Source organism: Larimichthys crocea, chromosome XVI (genome assembly GCF_000972845.2).
Source record: "Larimichthys crocea isolate SSNF chromosome XVI, L_crocea_2.0, whole genome shotgun sequence".
NCBI classification, from domain to species: Eukaryota; Metazoa; Chordata; class Actinopteri; family Sciaenidae; genus Larimichthys; species Larimichthys crocea.
Genome location: NC_040026.1, coordinates 17,741,076 through 17,763,504, shown reverse-complemented (window position 1 = coordinate 17,763,504; position 22,429 = coordinate 17,741,076). Strand labels below are relative to the sequence as shown.

At 42.6% G+C, this 22,429-nt stretch overlaps 1 protein-coding gene across 1 annotated transcript; it reads right to left on the bottom strand.

Annotated features, from left to right (window-relative positions):
* Positions 1-498: 498 nt before the first annotated feature.
* On the bottom strand, positions 499-11,270 carry med1 (mediator complex subunit 1). The gene is made up of 16 exons (XM_010749216.3): positions 11,057-11,270; positions 9,625-9,731; positions 8,617-8,695; positions 8,289-8,343; positions 7,840-7,972; positions 7,660-7,688; positions 7,421-7,492; positions 7,225-7,299; positions 6,883-7,046; positions 6,631-6,742; positions 6,346-6,470; positions 6,112-6,239; positions 5,625-5,826; positions 5,425-5,520; positions 5,190-5,295; positions 499-5,102 (listed from the first exon to the last, which is right to left on the bottom strand). Exons 1-16 carry the CDS (start codon positions 11,178-11,180, stop codon positions 1,232-1,234), a joined length of 5,478 nt encoding a protein of 1,825 aa, XP_010747518.3. The 5' UTR covers positions 11,181-11,270; the 3' UTR covers positions 499-1,231.
* Between the last annotated feature and the right edge of the window lie 11,159 nt (positions 11,271-22,429).

Below are 22,429 nucleotides of genomic sequence, written 5' to 3'. Positions count from 1 at the left end.
CACTTTGTCTACCCTTTTGTATCGTCTGTGAGCAGAGACATCCTGTAGACGATGCCTTGAGCGTGGTTGTTTAACAATTAATTTATTTCATTTGATATTTCTTGTGACCATCATAACTGATTGTTTTGTGCATCTTTGGGCTGCATCATGATTCCTACAAATCGTCTGCTGTAAAACCTGTGAATAAAGGCGGGAAATTTCATTTAACCTCTACCCAGTGCCTCTGGGAGTGTGTAACACATTACAAAAGAAAAAAACTGAGCAGTGTGATCCACTGCTGCCATCTGGTGGCGTTCTATCGCTGAGCTGTTGACTATTGCACACGCAAAACAAATACATATGTGGCATCTTCAACTATTTACTCAACAGTGTTTTCAAATCAGTGAATGTAGTATGTGCAGATAATTTACTATAACTGAAAATGTTACAAGAGATGCACTGCTACCTTTCAATCTTGCCTGACCATAACATAAAAATACAGAAATGTGACAGTGACACTTTTCCAGAAGTGAAATGTTTATTTCAAGCTTCCAAAACTTCTACAGTTACAAATTTACCAGCATGTCACCTTTCCTCTATTATCATCATTACCTTCATCAGCTGCAGCCTTATGTACCTACACTAATTTACACATCAACAGTTTAAAATGTATCAAAATCTAAAAGGTTGTATCTGGAAAACAAGGCAACTGAACACTGAACCCTTCTCGCTTTACAATACTTTGTTTTTTTTAACAGAGGACATGCTTATTTTGATAACGCACAGTACAGTGGTATGTTTTTAACAACAACAGCAACAACATATAAACAGCAGCAGATGTATTAAATGCAAAAATAAAGATGAAAATAACATTTACTGACAGTAAAGACCCTTTGACATGACAGGAAAGACAAAAATAATGTTCATTTCTCTGAAAATATACTGTATAAAGCCATTTCCTTAATGAACCTTAAGGAAGTTGGTATGCTGGGGTGGATTTGGGTGACAGTGAAGCAACCACTTACATATAAAAGTGGCATCTCTATCCCCAAATATTATATGCTGATACTCAAATAGTAAAATATGACATTAAAATACAGCTTTAACAGGACAGAGCCAAAATATTCTCGTATCCAGTTCCAATTCTTGGCTCGAATTAAATAAATAGAAGTTTAATTTGTATGTTAAAAGGCATGTGTTAAAAACATGAGGGAAAAAAATAGAGTAAAATAAAGAGCCTTTCTAAATAAAATTAAAGGTTGCCAGTGAGGGCCGAGTCCATGAGATCATCATCTTCATTTCTCATATACATTGGACTGGGTCGGGATGGACGCTCTGAACCCAACATGGACAAAGATGAATCTGAAGCCGAGATGGGTGACCGTGACCAACTGTCTGCTTTTACTGGATGCGAGGACGAACCCATGGACATAGAGGACTTCTTTTTCTCTTTGTCCCTGTCCCGTTCTCTGTCTCTGTCCCTCTCCCGTTCCTTCTCTTTCTGTTTTTTCTTCTCCTTCTTGTGTTTCTTGTGCTTCTCCCCCGAGCTGAGCGGAATGGAGCTCATGTAGTCCTGGGGTGGAAGGGGTCGAATGGTCTGGTCGTCATCTGAACTGGGGCTGTTCTGGTGAGACTTCTCGGCCACTGAGCTGCTGCCCGACTCACTCTCACTGTCATGGTTGAGTGGGGTGTATCCTGGTGAGCGGCTGTGGCTCGGGGAGGAGCGGTCATGCTTGGGAGTAGAGCCACTGAAGAGGGGGGAAGCTTTGAGGCTAGAAATTTGGGGACGCATAGAGTCACCAGATCCTTCCCCTGCTTTCTGCAGGGTCACTTTGGCCTTGATGCTTGGTGAGCCACCATCAGGTTTACTAATAATAATTTTGGCCAGACCTGTCGTACCCACACCTCCTGTTTTTGGGTCCATTAGCTTTTTATCCCCACTGTTCCCCCCTGAAACAGACACTTTTGCTTTTGCCTCTTTATCAGACTTTTCCCGCTTGTAGTCCCCGCTTTGGGAGGATGAAGCATGCTTGGAAGGACCCATGTTTGAAGGTCCACTGCTGGGAACATTTCCAGGACCACCACCACCAGGGGCAGATCCTGAACCAGTTCCTCCGACTGGTGGCCCTACCTCACAGCCATCCTCCCCCACTCCTCCTCCACCTACACTCTTAAGTTTGTCTATGACTGCGGTAAGAGAGGGTTTCTTGTTTCTACTGGGAGACTTTCCTTTGGCATTGGGGTTATTTGCATTGTTTTGACCAGCCCCTCCACCACTCCCACTTCCTCCACCTCCTCCACTCCCACTTCCTCCTCCTGTCCCTCCTCCTCCTCCGCTCCCTCCTCCACCACCTCCATACTGAGACTGGGAGCCTCCTGAGAAGTTCATGGAACCAGAGGAGGAGCTAGAGGATGATGAGGAAGATGTGGAACCAGAGGAGGAGCCTCCACCCATTGGCTTCTGGGAGCTCATTCCTCCACCAGATGAAGACTTGGACCCTCCAGAGCTGCCACCTCCTGAGCCCATTGGTGATTTAGCCTTGGAAGAAGGTGGTGTTCCTGGAACCTGGGACTGCTGCATCTTCATAGGGGAGGACAATTTGTCACTAGAACTACTGGAGCGGGAGTGAGAAGGGGAGATATTGGGCTTAATGTTGGGATTCATAAGAGGCCCTGGAGGCTTGCCTCCTTGTGGCTTTATTTTACTACCACTTCCAATTCCACTTCCACTACCTCCAGGACCTGACAACCCATGTTTGGTGATTGGAGAGGACCCTGGTTTACCAACACCCATTCCTTGGGAGGAGCTTTTAGACTGGGATGACCCACTTCCACCACCTATTCCTGCACTCCCTGGCTTGGAGCTGCCTTGTGTGGTGGAGCCTTCCTTGGACTTTATCTTCCCAGAGGAAGATGAGTGAGAATGATGGCTTTTGCTGCTGCTGGTTCCCCCTGATCCTCCTGTGCTGCTGGTGGCTGAGCTGCTGGAGGTGTATCCACTATGGGATGACGTTTTACCTCCAGTTATGGTCCCTTTTGCTATCTGAATAGTGATTTTGGGAATTGGAGGTGTAGCACCACCAGGAGGAGTTTGCGAGCGTCCTGAACTACCAGGAGACTTGGAGCCTCCTCCACTTATGCTCCCTCCAGAGCCTGAGCCACCACTAGGTGGTGTATAAGGTCTTCCTCCTGAGCTGTGTGAAGGGGACTTCCCGTCAGGGTCCAGCTTTTTGCGCTTGGGAGGCTTTTCTTTAGACTTTCCCTCACTGGATGGGGTCCTGCTACGTTTGACTTGTTTACCCTCTGATGAACTGCCCCCCATCCCTATCCCAGAACTGCTTCCTCCACTACCTCCATTCTCATCTTTCGGTCGCATGAGTCCCTGTTGCTGTTTAACTTTGGGTTCAGCACTTTTAAAGTCACCACATGCTGGCCCGAGGCCCATTTTAAGTGGGCTCTGGGACCCTCCTCCATGTGTGTCTCCCAAGTCAGGAGCTTGTCCCAGAAGTGGCTTACCGCCACCAAAAACTATCCCCATATCAAAAGGGTCCTTCAGGGAGGGCTCTGGTGTGCTTTGCCCATGTGGAGTGGGATTTTGAGGTGTTCCTGATGGAGTATTCTGCTGGCTACTTCCCCCAAAACTCTTGACCAGGTCCATGTCTCCATCAGCACTTGGGGAGCTATCATCAAAATAGTTCTGGGAGAAGCCATGGCCTGAGGTCAGGAGGTCAGGGTTGAAATCAGCAGCATCTGGGAAGAAATTTGTGGAAGAAGAATCGCTGGTGGGAGTGGCAGCAGTTGCAGCCGCCTCAGCAATAAGGTCAGCAGCATCAGTAAAAGGGTTCTCATTGCTGTTGGTATTGAAAATGTCAGCCGAGTCGAACACTGCGCTGCCCTGACCTGAGCTAGAGGAGTCACGGATTGGAGTACCTAAAGGACCTCCATCCTCCCCACCACTGCCCATGGGGTGCTGTCCATGGCTCCCACAGCTGCCTTTGCCTGTCTGCTCAGGCAAGTCTGACAGGATTTCTGTAATATCAGGTCCAATGCTATCAGAGCTAGGGAGACGGACAATACGAGGTGGTGCAGTACCCGGAGGTTGCTGTTGCTGAGACTGAACATGAGACTGTGGATAAGGCATGCTGGGGCCAGAGGGCGGTGTTCCACATTGGCTAGGTGCAGGAGTGATGCTATGGGGAGTGTCTAGGCCATCACCAGTAAGGTTAACATCAAAGATAGAATTTTGAGATGCATCCACATCCATAGAGAGGAGTTCGCGGTGGAAATCATCCTCATGTGTGACTTGATGATGCTGGTGGTGCTGCGGCATTGAGGAACCCTGTTGTGATTTCATACCTAAACCGCCGCCTCCACCACCTGGAGCAGCTCCGGGCAACATGCCACCCTTTTCTGTCCCACGTGGCCGTTTCTTCTTCCCTTTTGTGCTACCTCCAGGGCAGGTTCCACTCATGCCCTCTGTCCGTGGGGAGCCAGATGAGGAATTCTGCCTCTCTAATGGACTAGAACCATACAATGCGGCAAAATCTTGTGTGGGGTTGTCTTTCAACAAGTTCATCAGCATAGGATGGTTCTTGGTGTTGCTGGCAGGGGAGGAAGTTGGAGGTGGAGTTTGGTGGGGTGCTGGTGCATTCTGGGAACTGGGACTGGAACCCACACTTCCAGTTATTTGTAATAGACTTGTCAGTATGGGATTCTGAGCGACTTTGTTGTAGTCATCTGTATGGCCTTGACCAGCCTGTTGTTGCTGATGCTGTTGCAATTGTTGCTGGCCAGCCACCCCTCCTTGGGTTGAGCACTCTCCTCCTTGGCCTTGCCTCTCTGGTCGGGGAATACCAAACAGAGACGTAATTGGACCTGAAAAATTAGGTCCCCCAGGGGGTCCTCCTCCGGTAGGTGTGTTACCCCCTGTAAGCCCAGGCAGTCCCATAGGGTTAGTTCCATCGCCTGCTGCCATGTTGTAAGTGGGACTACTTGAGGGTGGCAGGTTATTCTTCACCATGGTCTCCACTGTCTGTGCAATTAGTGAGAGGGCTGGAGTGTCTGCCTGGATGGTCTCCGCTTTCCTCCGAATAGCCCGCATAGTTACAGGAATGGACATGCATCTAAGAGGAGAGGAAACGATTCATAAAAATATACATACAGTACATACTGTCCATATTTAGGCATTCACGAGGAATCAGGAATCTCACCTCTGGACCACTTTGGTGATGAATTCATCAGTGCAAATCAGAGCATCTGACAGTCCTTTATATAGCTTGCAGGATACCTGTCTGGAGTCGATCACCTCCATTACAACTAGAGGAAGGAGGTCAGATAGAAACGGAGGACTCATTGTGCTATCATGTTGACTCAAGGATATTGTTTAAGTAATATTATCACATGCTGGATTACTGAGATTGTAGAGATGTAAATATGAGTACTCACCACAGACTAATGACTCATTGACTGGATGCTGGAAAGAGACGCTGAAACTCGAGTCAGTAAGAGGGCATACTTCAAACTGCAGCAAGCCTGCACTGTCTGAGGGAACAACAGCAAAAATCATCCATTCGTCAAATGTAACTAACAAAAAAAAAACTGTTAAGTAACCAATTACAGTGAGTCAGAAGGCAGATACTTGATACCTTCTTTGATGGAAGTACGTTTCACACAGCTGCCAATCAAGTTGTTATAGGCTGCCTGGTGCCGAATGATATCAAGCAGGAGTGGCACTTGGGCTGGGTGGCGGAAGGGGATCTTGGTTACCAATGCTCCTTGAAGTGAACGACCATCTTGCACCGGGGCATCGCCATTCAGGAAGTAACAGTGCTGTTGATCTGGCAACACCTGTGCAAGCACAAAGGCTTTTTAGGTTTTCTTACACAAACATTGATTTGTGTGAAATATCTAAAATATTGGCTGTGTGTATGTTTATGGATCCAACTTGAAAGCTGTAACTTTATGATGTTTCAGTGGTAATTTTGTCATTTTTCCAAGTCCAAACCCAAAAATAGTGCAAACTTAAATCAAGAAACCATAAACCACAGACTGGACATGGAAAAACTTCAAGAAAAAGGTAAGTAAGAGAGATTAACATATTATTGTGAGTGAAGACATTGCGTGTCTGCTCACAGAATAGAAGTGCATGTTGTGTGAGGGCGGTGGCGTGGAGCTGCCCTCCTCCAGGAGCTGCCGCTGGCTCTGGACAATTAACTGGTAGAGAGGTGAGAGGTTGGGTTGGCTCTCAAACACTGGGATCGCTGTAAAAAAAAAAAAAAGTAAGACGTTGAAGACCCAATCATCAAATAAAACAAAAACCTTCCTTAAAGCACATATTTATGAATTAAGAATACAGTAAAAACTCACAAGTAGCATTGCCCATCCTCTGAATAAAGGACAGGGAGAAAGGCATGGGGCGGTTCATCTTGAGGAAAAAACAAGCTGGTAGGTCCACACAGTTCGAGTTGGTTACAGTGGAAAAGGAAGGCGTCCTAAAATATACCAAAACAAATTAATCAGTCGTCTCTCTTTGCCTCATTATGTCAAAGAGTGGTGCATTTATGCATGCTTAATAAATCTTAAACTCCCTTTGCATGCTGAGAGTTCAGATTTAGATTTTTTCTGATAAAGCAAGGTTTCTTTTTTTCTTACCCCTTGTTATCCACCGGGTGGGATCCTGTGATGAGTGGAGCGATTGGGAGCTTGTAGACAGCGGAGGTTCCCTCGATTGTCACGGAAACACTGACACCCAGAGAGCGTGGAACTACAGAGATAGAAAGTGTCCACACGGAGAGAAAAGTGACACAGGTCAAAATAAAGATAAATACAGCCTTTCTGGCTGGTGTAAATCACCGTCCTGAATATGTACACATATGAATTCAGCCACTTCCTCTGTGCACTGACCATTGCTGTCTGTTAAGTTGAGCTGGGAGCCCGGTCCCTCCTCAAATATGTCATAAGGGGACACGTAACACTGAAGAGTAACAAGATGGCCACCGCTCCTGGCTGTCAGCAAGCCCACACTGCCATGAAGAATAGTCTCTACTGTATTAGCATTGGTTGCTAACCTAGAAAACAAAACACAAATCAAGAATTATTGCATATACCTACACTTGTTGAAATAGACAATGGGGAAATAACATGCCTGTGTTGCTACAGGTGCTCTTATAAGTGCTACACAAACTAAATTATTACTTATTTTCTGGTACCTGCATTGGCCCATAGGATGGTATTTTGTGAACTTACCTGAACATGTGCATCATCTTGGTGAGATCAAGCTCCAAAGACTGCAGTGCTATATACATCTTGGTTTTCAGTTTACTGGAACACAGAAATTATGTGAGATAATTTAGATAAAACTGAAAACAACATGACATAGTAATAACAATAACATAACAACACTTGACATCTGTGTCTTAGAAAAACAACCGAGCTTCCTTACTTGTCCCCAGGGAGCTTGTACAGCTCTACTAGTCCCTTCAGATGTTTGGAAAACTCTTCGAAGTTCTTCTCCCTGATGTGAAGCAAGAGAAGACATGTCTTAAGACACCTTTCAGACAAACACAAGTATTTCTTATAGCTGCTTGCATCATTTAACAAAACAGAAATAACTACACCTACACTATATTTGCATTGCTTATCGTAACAGAGTCTATGGTGAAGTGTGTGGTTTCTACTCACCTTAGATGCTGAATCAGCTCAGGACAACTCTGTGACCAACAAATATAAAAAAAAAAGAATAATATAAACACACTTCTGAGGACAACATCTTCACCAAGCGTATGAATGGAAACAATTCAAGGAATGAAGGTTGGTTAGCTTTTTTTTTGTGTTGCCACATGGAAGTCACAGTGAACTGACCGTAGGGTTTTCTCCCTGATGAGCCACTTTGACGTCCACTAACTGGCCAGTGGTGTCCAGCTGCACCTCCACATAAAACATGTCTGAAGTGATGTAACACTCTGTGCCTGATGGGCTGAGGTGAGAGCCAAGCCTATTCAAACAAGACAGAAAAATGACAGATTGGTTTTAGTATAAATTATCCTGTAAGACTGAATCAGCAAGTGATAGTTACAAAGAAAAAAAAAGCATAAATAACATCACAACCGCCAATGTTTTATTGCAGCCCCTTTAGCCATTCAGGGTTTTATTCTTATTTTCAGCTGAATTAAAAAAATAAGATCATTCTCAAATCTCAACCTGACCACCTTTCATCCTACATCAGCCTTTATTTCTTGGTCAGAAGGGTGGCCCTCTGAACCGGGTCATAGTTGGGTGAGAAAACATGAGCAAAAGGGGGAAGAACTCACATGTTTTGCCGAGCGATGGATTCTAGACGATCGGTCATGGAGGGCAGAGATGAGACTGAAAACAAAGGCAGAAAAAAAAAACAGGAAATTTAACAACCACACAATGAGACCTATGTCAAAGAAACACTACGCAGTGTTCCTATTCTCTCAGTGAAGAATCAATTTACGATTTGTTATAAAAAAACACCCTATAACTTCACATTAAAATTAACTAGAATGTTCAACAGTTAATTTCAGTCTAAATACAGTTGTGTTTCCTCTTGTCAATTATGGAAAATGTTGCTCCGCTCTCCCTCGTGTGTCTGTCCTTTACAGTTGACAGTCTCACCTTTCAGCGCTCTCTGCAGGGTCTCCAAACAGGTGAGCAGGAGCTGGTGACCCGCAGCATTCATCACACCGCGTTTCTCCTGTGACACAGCGTGGACAAAAAAAAAAAAAAAAAAAAAAACGGAGAAATTAAATAATAGCTGGGAAAAGATGAAAGTGCTTCATCGACAAGAATTGCTATTCAGGTTTGTTTTTTCACTGGCTTGGTCAGCACAATAGGTGAAACATTTAAATATCACTACTTTAGTTTAACTTACCCAGCAGGTAAGTTAATAAATTAACAGATTCATTGTTATAAATGTATTAAAATAGATTGATGGTTATGGTCTTTTACGAGATAGTCTGGCACTGCTGGGTCGTTATTGATATAATATATGTGTGTTCATGGCATTTTTAGAGGTCCTTGCAGGTTTTAATCTAATTACTCACCTAAAAAAGCTACAGAACTGATTTATTATTTTCAGTGTAGGGGAAGTGTGCTCTACCCCCAAGGAATGACAAAGTTTTGTGACCGACCTGCAGTACCTGCTGCCATGTTACACAGTGGAAGTCATGGATTAAATCCATTTGTTCCAGTGAAGGGGGGAAACGGCATTTCTATGCAATCATGAATTGATCTTGTACCTTTCTATCTGACTAAATCTGACAGACACTGGCAGTCACTAATGTTTGACTGAGAATGTGTGGGAGCGACCTCGTGTTCATCCAGTATTGATTGTTTTGCTACCTTTAGCAGATTCTTCTCGCAAACCTGCTGACGTGTTTTATCTTGCCCTGCGTGCTGTTTGTTAAATTTCGCCTTGTCAGGTCAGTTCAGGTCTGACCACAGCATCTGAGGGGAATCTAGTCTGTTTAGTTTGTCGAAGCGCAACCAATTCCACATCTACTGGTTCCACACTACTTCAGGCTATCTTCAATACTGAAACAGGCCACTGGTTTAAAGAGATGCTTTGTGAATTCAGATCATGTTTTTTCCTCTCTCTCTCAGAGAAATATGTCTCTGACTCACCATGGCCTGACGCACAACTTTGCAGGTCTCCTGCCACGGCCGTGAAGCATTGTGTTTGGCATGAAGCCTCTCCAGCAAAGCAGCCATACGATTCTGCTTCTCTGCCTCTGAAAAAAACACATGACAAAAATACAGGTTATAGACTAGATTTAGATTTAAAGATATTCGCAGCCTCGTCACACCAATTCCCTTCAATGTTCAGCTTACTTTGCCTTTCAACACAAACACACACACAAGTGAAATACAACAAGAACACCATATCATGATCTAATTAGGCTTATCACAGCACAACTGAGTAACAACCAGGCTTCATTCATATGACAGGTTAGTAAACAGCAAATAACCAACATATCTTATAACATACAGTATGACTGTAATACATGTACATGAAAAAGTTTATATTTCTACAATGTGGTGAATTCAGCTGTAAACAACATACACTACGTTGCAAGTTCCTGCTGCTACATATACCTTATGAGCTGTCTACATTTTATTCTGTTTCTTTTATATATTTCATATACTTTATATTTATACTGTTATTACCTTGTCTTCTGTTTTTATTCTGAGTCTTTGCGATGAAATTTGTGCAGCTAAATGACCATAAAGTTTATGATCAGCACTGTTTACTCTATGATTGTATTGTATGATATAATAATAATAATAATATAATAATAATAATAATAATAATAACAATAATAATAAATACATTTTATTTAAAAGCGCTTTTCACTCAAAGACACTTACGTAAGAAGAGCATCAAATCATCAAAACAATGAGACACCACACTAAAAACACAAAAGACTGAGCTAAACATTAAAAGCTATTTTAAAAAAGTGTGTTATACCAAATATACCAAATATACCAAAACATTCACCCTGATAGCACAGCTCACATTAGTTTTTCTAACTTTTTAGGGTTACTTTGGAGCATCAGCAGGACTTGACATGATTAAAAACAACAAAGCAAACATGGAGATAAGTCACAGACAGCAAACACTGACGGTGTCAACAAAACGAGACGAGAGCTAATGTGATCTGTCACAGAGAAACCGGCTTTACAAAGCGCCAAAGCTTCATAAAAAGTGTTAGATTATGTTTATACAAGTCAAACTAAGAGATGAAGTGTGTGTCGCTGTGCTTCACAACCTGTATCAACAAAGTTCATGTTAGCCTGCTGCTAACGCTAATTTAAAGCTAGCCGCTAAACACAACAACACCTCTGCCAGGTGTTACAAACCTCACAGGTAAGTGTTTACTTTTAATTTAAAATATATATACATATATATATGACAATTCAGCTGATTTAACACAAACAAACAAACAAACAAACAAATAAATAAACAAAACGGCCGTTACAACACTCAGGCTAGGTTAGCCTAGCCGTTAGCCTGAGTCGCTGATTATAATAAATAAACGTAAATAAATTAAACTACCTGTCGCCTCTTCGGGTTTGTTCCGATCTCCATGGGTCTGGTTCCCTCCTTGTTGGACCGAGAGAGAGGACAGCTCTCTCGCAGGACTGCCGCTCTGCATGGAGACACCAGGCCCCGCCGCCATTGTTCCCCCCCGCCGGTCGTCCCGTTTCAGTTTCCCGGCTTCGCCGTCCGGGCTTCCGTCCGTCAGTCCGTGCGGTGCCGTCCTTCTTCTTTTTTTGATGTTTTACGGCAGTGTGCATCCTTATTGTTGCATATACTGCCCTCTTCTGGACTTTACTTCCCTTTTCTTTTAAATTCTTTTAATTAACCCAGTTAAAACAAGATATCCCATTATGATTTCCCTCCCTTCTCTCCTATTATACTTTTAAAAACCACTCTCCACTGCTCCAGGCCTCCTCTGCGCAGTTGTTGTCGCCACATCTCTAGGACCTAACTATCCCATCAAACGCTTTACATAACTCTAATCAAAGGCTTGCAGCTGTTTTGCGTCTTGTGGTGCAATACTAGTACTAGCACAAGATTTACTGCTGGTGATTTGTGCATGCATGCAAGTCTGCATACAGTATCACTATTTGATGCAAGATTAAAAGCCGCTTAATTTTTACTGCCCAAAACACATAAAAACAAAGAGATAATTCATTTCATTATTATATTTGAAATATATATACTCAATGATGATGGTTTAATAATTTTATATTGGTGTTTACCTATTGTTTGGGGCCCCTGTCAGTCGTGGGCCCTGTACGGCGCCCCTGCATATCCATGACAATCAACAATCACATGTTCCACTGTCTCTCTCTCCCCACAGCTACATAGACCGGTTGGATGTTTCCCTACTATATTTATTGAGTGTGCTATTCAATCTGCTATGCCCTGTTCTTAATCATGGTCACCTGTTCCACTCTACAACCCCCCACCTCTCCTACTTCATCTTGTAGTTTATATATAAATGTCTCCCCCTTTTCCTGGATTTTCCAATATTGTTTCCATTGATTGATTATTTCTTTCCATATTAAACTTTTTCATTCTGCTTTTGATAATTTTACTTTCGCTTTCTTTACTGCCTCCTTTTCAATTTGATCTGCTTTTTCATTCCCCTGTATCCCTAAATGAGCTGGTACCCACATGAATGCCTCCGTGTGGTGTGAGTAAAAAAAACGTTTTTTTTTCTCGTCTGTGGTTTGTTTGAAACAAAGTTTAAATCACACCTTATATTCTGAATAACACAGTTTATTTAACCATTTTTAACCTCATTTACATTTACTGACATAATTAGGTTTTGTTTGATTACATTTAGATTAGATTAGATTAGATATACTTTATTCATCCCACCACGGGGAAATTTACTTGTTACAGCAGCAGAGGAAAGTGTAGCATACACTACAGAATAAATTAAAAAAACACAATAAACAGACAGAAATTAAACAGACAGAAACATCTATAACCTACACCATAAACATGAAAAACAATCAACCTTCAAAACAGACAAGTACTGAGGATAAAAGTGGCATGATATATAAAAAGAGTATTGTAATGTAAAGTGAGCATAGTGTAAGAAATATTGCAAAGAAAGTGACCATGATACAAATAAAAATATGCATTAAATTGCATTATTTATGTTTATTTATCAATATAATTTAAATAGAACGTGCTTTTGTGTTTATTCCCTTTTTGAAGCATTCATTGGAATGCTTTAAAAACAAAAGACAATGTCTGATGAAGACTCCAGATGGCGTACAACCGCCACAAGTAAATGATTCATGATTTGCCAAGAGCAACTAACAGTCAGCTTTGAAATATCCATATTAATCGACTTCAGAGATACAATAAAGCAAAGTCTAAACAGGACGATTGTTTTTATTTATTTATATATATATACACACACCTCTACAATTTGTACTTTTTTATACCCTCATTTATAAAGCAGTCACACACAAAGCAATAGATAATTAAGCAGTCGATGAAGACATTTTAAAACAGCAAAAGCAGCCATGCCCTGCACAGACAGCCGCACATGCATACACACACACCTGAGCCTATTGTACAGCTGAGCCTGTGGCAATGAGTGCTCTCTGGGGAGGATTTTCCCACCAACCATTATGACCTGCCTAAGAGAGGGAGCAGGAGTGTGTGCATGAATACATGTGCATTTGTGCATATGCAAAGATATATTTGTGAACATGACACACACACACACACACACACACAGGAGATAGCTATAGACAGCAGTGGAGATGGAGAGGGAGCAGATTGGCATCGTCTGAGACAGTAGACAGACCCACAGATAGACATGAGAAAAGAGGGGAGGTGCCGCTATGTAATTGATGTGCCCACCAGGAGCTTTAGCTGGCTGCCTGGCATGGAAGAGGAGGTGTGCACCGCTGCCAAGACAGCAATAGGAGAAAGGAAAGGGAGGCACGGGCCTTGGGGAGCACAGTAGCGGGCTGAAACCATGCCCATCAATCAGAGGCTAGTTCACCTTGCCATGCCAAGCGGGACCCCCCTCTGTGTCGAGGGAAGGGGTGGCACAGGGAGTGAGGCTGGCACAGTTGCTAAACCTTCCCTAATCCTCCAGGTGGGTGTATCAGTGCCACGTCCGAATGGCAGTAGTGTGGACGGAGCCAGACACGGGGAAAAGGGAATGAAAGTTCAGCCCCCTATTCTGACAGAGGTGTCACTGCAAGTTGTTAACATCACGATGTATAAATGTTAAAATAATTTTCAGCTGAGGGCTGCGAAATGCCACAGCTTCCCATAAAAATAGCAATGAAAGGCTATCTTGCCCACTGTATTACTTTGACATTCTTAGTACTCTCTTGTCTGTAGCTCTGGAAAGTCTTCAACAAAATTAGAACAATCTGTCCATTACATTTTGCACCATATGCTGTATGAAGCCTGTGATTTTTATTTTTATTTTATGTAAATTAATTCTATTTTTTTTTAACGATAAAACGATTATTGTAACCGATATCTGTGCTGATATGACAACAGAAGCCCTGTTGTAGAGCGGAAAAAAAGTTGTATTGTACGTACAAGCATACACAGACACCTATATACACACTATGTAGTGGAGAGCGGAGATACTATATATACACCTACGTACTGAGCATAGATACATACAGTATAGTATGAAGTATATACTCCTAATGTTGTCAAAATCTTATGGTGTTGAAGGAGATGCCCGTGTAACATATCTGTAAACACATGTATTAGATTTCCTCTGCATGTTTCCAGTTTTAGCACAGGGGATGGAGATGTGTGAACAGCTTGGCAACCTTACTGAGTGCTTTGAAGTTGACTACCCTCCTTTTTCACCGTCTCTCTAGGTGAACTCACATTTTACCTGCTGTGAATAAAGATAGCCCATTTGATTCATACTCGCCTGCTCGACAATTTCACGACTACCAGACGAATTAACCCAGACAATGCAAATAACAGATTTGCTATATGGGTTTTGTGGCTGTTTTTTTTGTCTTGTGCAAATTGTGCCAAACAAAAAGAATACAGTGTGCCATTTGCCTTTTCACCTATCGTACAAGTTCGAGATCAGTGAGCCTGAAGGCTGGAAACGGTCCAGAAAACAGTGAAGCATTATCAGGACACAGTTTCTGCTTCTTTGGCACCGAGTGCCTTGAAGTGCAAGGGCAGCTGGGAAGACTAGCTGGGAGGGTGGTAGAGGGAGGGGAGAGTAAGAGACAGAGGGAGAGGGAGAGAGAAAGGAGGGGTCGGCCCTATAGGACCATTTGTGATGAGGCTCATTTGCACAACGGCACTTAATTGGCTACAACAATTAATTAATGTGTTGGAAAGTTGGCACAAAAAGTTCATTTAAGAGGGTTTTAATAAGCAATTAGGGAGAAGTAACCAGTGAGGTAGAAGCAACCACAAAAAAAGATGCTGAAAACTCCGAAAGTAAAAACTCCAGCCAGGACTCTTTGGGAATAATGTGCCATATCTAGAAACCAGGATGTGGTTTTGCTATTATGGGTAGTTACTGTGCATCCCATTGTGAGCACTGATGACATTAAGATACATTATTTTTACCCCATACTTTTACAACCCCAACTGTTCATGGCACCCACTTTCCAAAAACAGCATTGTCTCCTCTCCCCTTCATTCTCCCACCCACTGTCTGCCTCCCTCTCTCTTTCTCACTCTGTGTATGAAATATCGCATGACTAATGAGTGGAGCAGGTTGAAATCCTGGGGAAGATGTCCTTGGAAGACGAATGCATTTTCAGCAGAATAATTAACTTAATTAACAAATTCACATGCATATTCATCAGCCTATTAATGTCTCCTCTGCGCGGCTTGATGAGCAGTGGGGTAATAACCATCTCATTTGCATAGCCTGTTCACACGACTCCCCGTTTAAAGACAAAATAAGGGAAGGAAGAGCACAGGAGGAAGACGGAAGAGAGAAATTGGAAAAGGAGACAACAAATAGAAAACAAGGGAGAGGCACAGCGGGGTAACGCGCAGAGGTGAGGAAGTGACGTGGACTGGTTTGAAATAGGCTAACAGTTTATCTGACGGATGGGTGACACGAGGAGGGACGGCAAACATGAGCCCCAACAGATTGACTCCATCTCTCTCTCTCTCTCTTTCTCATCCCTCCAGTCAACCTTGTAAACCATCTTCCCCCCCTCCTGCTGTTCCATCATCACCATTTCCTTGCATCCATGCCATAATGTTTCCTAAAAGCTGAAACAAGCTTCAGCTTTTTAATGGCCAGTTTTAGAGTTACATCCAAGTCAGAGTACAGTAATATGACCCCTCACATGTTTATCTCGGGAAAAATTGTTCCTATGCCATTCAGTGGCAAGCACATGATCATATCAGCGTGCCCTCTCCATGTTTCTCTCCCTCTCTTTCTGTCTGTCTCTTTCTCCCCTTCCTACGGTCTCTCAGGGGGAATCTTCTTGGCATTGCTCCACTCCTTTCTTCTCCACTGCCAGGCTGCTGCTGCCGTCTCTGCTCTGTTACCACTGTCTGCACGCAACCTGGTGCTCCTAGCAACGCCACCTCTCTCACATACACTCCACATGGCGGTCCGAATGCCATGCGTGAGTGTGTGCGTGTGCACCAAACACACACACACACACCTACCTCATGTTTACCGTAGCTTTATTGCCACTCTTATATTTGTGTCGGCACTGACATAAATCCTCGGTCTACAGTGTATAAGCTGAATGTTTATTCTGCCTCTTTGATAGAAAACAAAAGAAAAATGGCAAAATCAACAACCGTGCACATGCTGTCAGTGCTTCAGTCTGTTCTAGTCTGAAATAGTTCAGACTCAATACAATACATCTACTTTAGTTTTAAGCATGTGTTAGCCCCGAACAATATTATTTATTAGGTTAAATAACTCATCTCATCACAAAATGCATTACACATGCTCGGTATATTGCTTCATGAATTAAATAGGGGCTTTTTAACTGGCTTACAGTTACAGATACAGTTCCTTTATGTTTCGGCTCTTTAAAATCGGATTCATTTGTCATGTTTTTCCCGATTTCCAGTTTTGCTGGCACTTATTGGGATGGTTCTTTGTGTACTCAAAGTGAAAAGATCCTTCATACATATATCATAGTAAGTCTATGATATTTTTGCCTCTGCGACGTGTGATATAATTTAATTGTCCCTCTTTTTGTCTTGTCTGCAAAGTGTTCAAATCGTTCCAGCACCAGTGATAGACATTTACGTACATTACGGAAAACTGACAGTCTGCGGGTTTTTTATTCCCAACCCAATCTAAAGCCACTGATGTCACATATTAACACACAGGATAAATAAATCTACTACATACTACAGAAAACTAGAGAATACTACATAAACGTATCCCACAAACAAGCCATGGTGTAGACTTGGACATGATACATTGTTTCTTTGGCAAATTTGTGGGCTTACAGTTTTTTCATGTGGGCCAAGTCATGATTCGATCCTTAGCATTCAAACGAGGATGCAAAAATGTGCAAGAACATAAATTGAGAACGTGCTCTGTTGTATTAGCAACTGGCTTCATGGATTACAAGTTTCTTCTTCTGTTTGAACAGAGGACCACCTCCCTGTCTGTGATAAAGCGGTACAATGTTCCGCAAAGGGCAGAACTGTCCCTTTTTGTTCACTTGAAATTACAACTGTTTGTTTAATTTATCTCTTTGGACAGTTTTTGCTTATTGTGAGTAGACATTTCCTCTCTCAGTGTTGGTGCTGCATGAATTTTAAACAATGTTCTTCGTAGCTTTTTCTCTTTATCTGTGGCGTCTCTCAAGTTGGTCTGAGTTTGATGCCACGTAATGGGATTTCACCGGTAGGAGCAACACGCGCTGGCGCTTTTAGAGTAGTACATTAGCTCCTGTAGTATCATGTGTTGCAGATGTACATATAGCTGCAGGTGGGTCGACCTGTGGTCTATAACTCATACAGGGTCAAAACTGGATCATCGAGTGAATAATTGCATGAGTAAACTGTGGTGCAAGCATGTTGTACAATGGCCTACTTTTTGCACGCATTAGGGACTCTAAAGGTCCTGTATGGGTTTAGTCTTAATTATTTTCTCTGTGCCCACCCACACTATGATTTCTCTCTGGATGTCCGTGTAACTGGATTGGTGCAAGGGACTTTCACAGGGCAATAGCTAATGGTTTGACACTGATAACCAGATGATGACCAAAGTTAAAATCCCACTCACATGCTAAAGAACACAAACTATCCCCCCTCCATTATTATTATTATTATTATTATCGTAGAGTCATTACTTCTTACTCTGACCATGATAGACATGACAGACTGCATGTTGGTCACCATCTTACACAACCATCTTTGGAACACAGTGTACGTAAGTACCACTCATTAGCTATGGTAAGTTTAGCTGTCACTATCTGTCAAATAAGATACATTTTACCAGAACTCATCTGGTGGCTGGTGCTAATTTTATGCCCAGACTGCCCAGTTAGGATGTTCGGCATAACAACACAGGATCTGGCAACTAATGTACTGTGGTTACATTCACAGAGAGAGAGAGAACATGCAGAGGAGAGCAAAGTAAATAACATATGTTGCAATGCTACGCCATAAAGTTGTGTCAAGTTACTCGAACAGTAAAATTATGCTTACATTTTAAACTGATAGACTGTTATAGCCCACTAGACAACAGTGTTTACCGACCACGTTGAAACTGGAGTTACACTGAACTGAATGGGTTGAGACTACGTAGCTAGATGGGCATTGATGGTGTAGTCTACAGGTCAAAGTTGATATCTTCCAAAAATGTCTGACTTGCTGTTGATGGCATCACATTCCCGTTCCCTATTGGTCAACATGTCGCCCAGTATGATGCACTACACTGGATAAAATGTCTGATATTATGTAGCTTAAACATAGGATGCTGATGTCATGTTGTTATCTGTCACGGCAACACCCTGCTACAGCTTTGACATTTGTTTCACAGCTTAAAATATTATAATATTATTATTGAGATAATATTTGGTTTGATTTTGGTCTTTCACCATGACAACATCATTCTTCTCCGCTTAAGGCTGTCTGAGCTTCAGCTTTGACTTCAGTCCAAGTTATGTCATTTAAAAGAAATACACTTTAGAAATTCCTAAATAATTATTTAGACTTTTGTTAAGTTGTTGTTTTTGTTTTTTTTTTTGTCATGGGTTGTTTACACTCCTTAGGTCACCCTTTGGCCATGCTGATTGGCTCAGCTCCGTGATGCAGGCGGTTGTGTAGCCATCGTGAGAGGAAGATTCAGGAAAGGCGATTGAGATACAGAGCATTAGCCGGTGTCAGGAGGAAATTAAAGGCCAGATCGCTTTCTTAATCAGAGCACAAGCACTGCGTTAAGAAGGAATTAGGTCGACAGCTGCTGTGTCGCTGCTTACCTTGCTCTCTCTCCCACTCTCTCTCTCTGTCTCTTCCTCATATACACACATGTTCTTCACACACTCTCATAGTCATTCTTCTTTTTGTTTCAATCCTTCACCCCTCACTTTTTGTTTAGTCTTTGTCATTACACCTAGTTGTCACTTTTTTGTTCCCAAGCGCTGTCTCCTGGGCTCCATATCTACAATCTTTTCCCCAGAAAACATGAGAGTTGAGCTTTGGCCACTTGTCAGCACAGAACACACACTCAAACACACAAACAAAACAAAATCTGTCCAGAAAAAAATTCAACATTCGCCAAAACATGGAGACAAAAATATGAGAGAGAAGAGAAGAGAAGAGAAGAGAAGAGAAGAGAAGAGAAGAGAAGTGATGCATGGTGGATAGAGATGGTTTTTGGTTCTGTTCCAAGAGGCTCAGTAGTACCCCTGTGGCTGATGGATGAGCTGTCATTGTTGAGCTCTTCCATGTACACCTGAGATGAATGGACAAACAGCAGTGGTCCTTTCACTGTCTATCCATCTTCCTCTGTTTAGATACATTCTGCTGTCCACACTTGTCCCCCCGCCCACACACACTCATCAGATGTGAGTTTTTGAAGACTAATACAGTTATTTTTAGACTGAAGTTGCGAGTAGCCAATATTTTGTGCCATTAACTGCATTTTTAATTTCACTATTTAATGCCACAGCCTGGCAAGGATTCACTGTTTGCCCAAGATTTGTATTGTTGCTGGAATGATTAATTCTAAAAAATCATTTACACCACAGGAAACCAATGAGATGTAGGTTGGCAGAGGGATAACCATTTTTATTTATTCAATAATAAAAGTTAAAAACAAACATGAGGACTTTTAAAAGTAGAATTTATTTGCACAAATTGTCATTATGAAGATGTGAAGACAGAGGAACCTGCACAGCACTGACCGGACAGTGTCTGATAAAAGGCCAATATCGGCTCACTGCCAAATCGCGCTAAACGTTACGCCAAAACATGCATATTTGAATGTCTCGCAAGCAGTCCACATTTCCAGCTCCCACATGTATTTTCAAACTAGAAGTAGGGACGTTTGGTCACTAAGGTCAGAAGTCACTCCACTTTTTAATTTGGCAAATGCAGCGTATAAATTTTAATTTGTTGCTTTAATCAGTTGAATCAACTGGAATGACCCTGAGCCTGATTGCCAGTGTCTTTCCGCAGACTTCAGTTTTTTTCTGCCATATTGTACAGGCCGTGACTCTATGTAAATTACAACCACGTAGCAAGGCTCAATATTCAGGCATTCGTTTCAGGTTTTTTTAAGTTGTTAAAATTCTGAAAAAGTTTTCTTTTAAATTGATATTTTATGGTTGTTAATTGGATAAGGGAAATTAATCTATACATCCATGGCTCAAGTATCAAGGGTTAGGTATGAATGTGAGTGGATGTGTGAAAATACTTTTCTAAGATTTTATATGATTGTGATAAGAAATAATTATTAAATGTTTGACTTTAGTTCATTCATTTTACATACTGTATTTGTTGCTTTTCTGTAAAAACACACAACAGGACCCATGAACAACTGGTTAGTGTGTAAACATGTTAATAATATAAGCTTGGCTTTATGAAAAGGCACGTGCGATCAGTGTCTTCTGACTTGTTTTTGTTGGTGTAAAATAGAAATAAATATAATTTTGGATATTTTGCCTCCTGCAAAGAGGAAAAAAACTATTTTGCTTCTTTTTTTTAAATATTGAAAATTTCAGATAAAAAGCATCTTTGTGCACATTGCTGAGAGAGATTTCAAACAGCACACTCAGTATACACACTGCTACAAACCGCCTTATGAAACTGGATAGATACGTACAGTCCATATTAACCAACCTCTCGGTGGTACAGGCACACTTTGGGGTGAAACTACTCTGTGTCCTCTCCAAGGGGGAAGCTTTAAAAAACATTTAATTAGGCTTTTGGCATGGCTTCACTTTTAGCCTGGAGGTGTTGGAGGAGGTTTTACAGACTTCATCCCTTTTAGAGCCGAGCAGATTAAACATTCATGGGAGCAATCAGCCGACCCTATGCATTCTCTCCCGCTGTACAACTTCATTTGTACTTTGTGTGTGGCGTCACGTTTGTGTAGTTTTATGTTATTGAATGGTGCGCTTATGTAGTATGCACTTTGTATTTTACTTCCACTTTCCTATACCGATGCACTGAACTGTTTGCCTGTGAAACATAACATACTGAAGTGCTATTTAAGGATGCATAATTTTTATTAAAAGTGTGAATCTTAAAATCCTCCTGTTTGGTGGTGCCCAAAGCCGGTCTAGAGAGGTGTCGTATGGGTAGGATGGCGCAGGGAGGCGGAGGAGGTTTGGGGGGAGAAAGATGGAAAGGGAGGGAGGGGGGGTGAGTGGGGGGGGCAACAGATGGTACGCCAGCTGCGAGGGACGTCGGCTGCACGGGTGGGGGGGAGGTGAGTGGGGGCAGATAAATGGGGGTGGGAGGGGGTACTTTTCCCCAAAGTGCCAGCAGGGATGACGAGGAGGGGGACTAGCTGTATGAGTGTGTGCTTGCGTGTTTGTATGAGCGTGCCTCCATGCGTGTGCTTGCATGTGTGAAGGAAGAGCCATATTCAGACTTGAGTTTCTCATCAAGTGAGGTGAGAAGCCTTTGCCCCAGTGCTTCATGCCCACTCAGAGTCTGTCTGTCTGTGGACTTCCAGCATTTGAGAACAGAGTGATGACTCCCCGTGCGGCAGTACGCGGCTAGTTAATCGGCATCAAGACAGTATGAAGATGATGCTGAAATCACTCGTAACCCAGTTTTTGAGATGAACTACCCCACAAACACACACACACGCACACACACACACACACACACACACACCCCTTGTCTCCACTCTTACCTATGCATGCACAGACGGCACACATGCTCACACACATGCACATAAATGCACGCACCAACCCCCAATTACAGTGGCTGTCTGTAAACACACCAGCTTCAGTGGTATATATGGTGCTGCCTATTGAACAGATGTTGTGGAATTTAAGATGCAGGAGCGCCCCCCCTCCACCACCCCCTTATCCAACACACACACACACACATACATATATACACACACACACGCACACACACATACACACAAACCCTCACTATCTCCCTCCCCCCCCAGCTGGCCCTGCCATGAACGTGCCATGTGGCGCTCCATTCCCCCTGGCACTTCGACTCTGGCTGTGCCAACTCTGCCGCGTCTGGCCGCCGCCAACTGGAAAGACCAAGAAAGCAGCAGACTCAAAGTGGACTGTTTCTTTGTGTGTCTGGAAGTGTGTGTGTGTGTGTGTGTGTGTATGTACCTGAAGAAGCACAACGCTGCAAAACTTGAGCTGTCAGTCATTTGTAACTGTTATTTATGCTGAACTGAAGAAAGGAGGATCTGACATTTTATTTTCCGGGCGTGAAAAACGACTAAAATGTCCAGTACGGTTAAGTGAA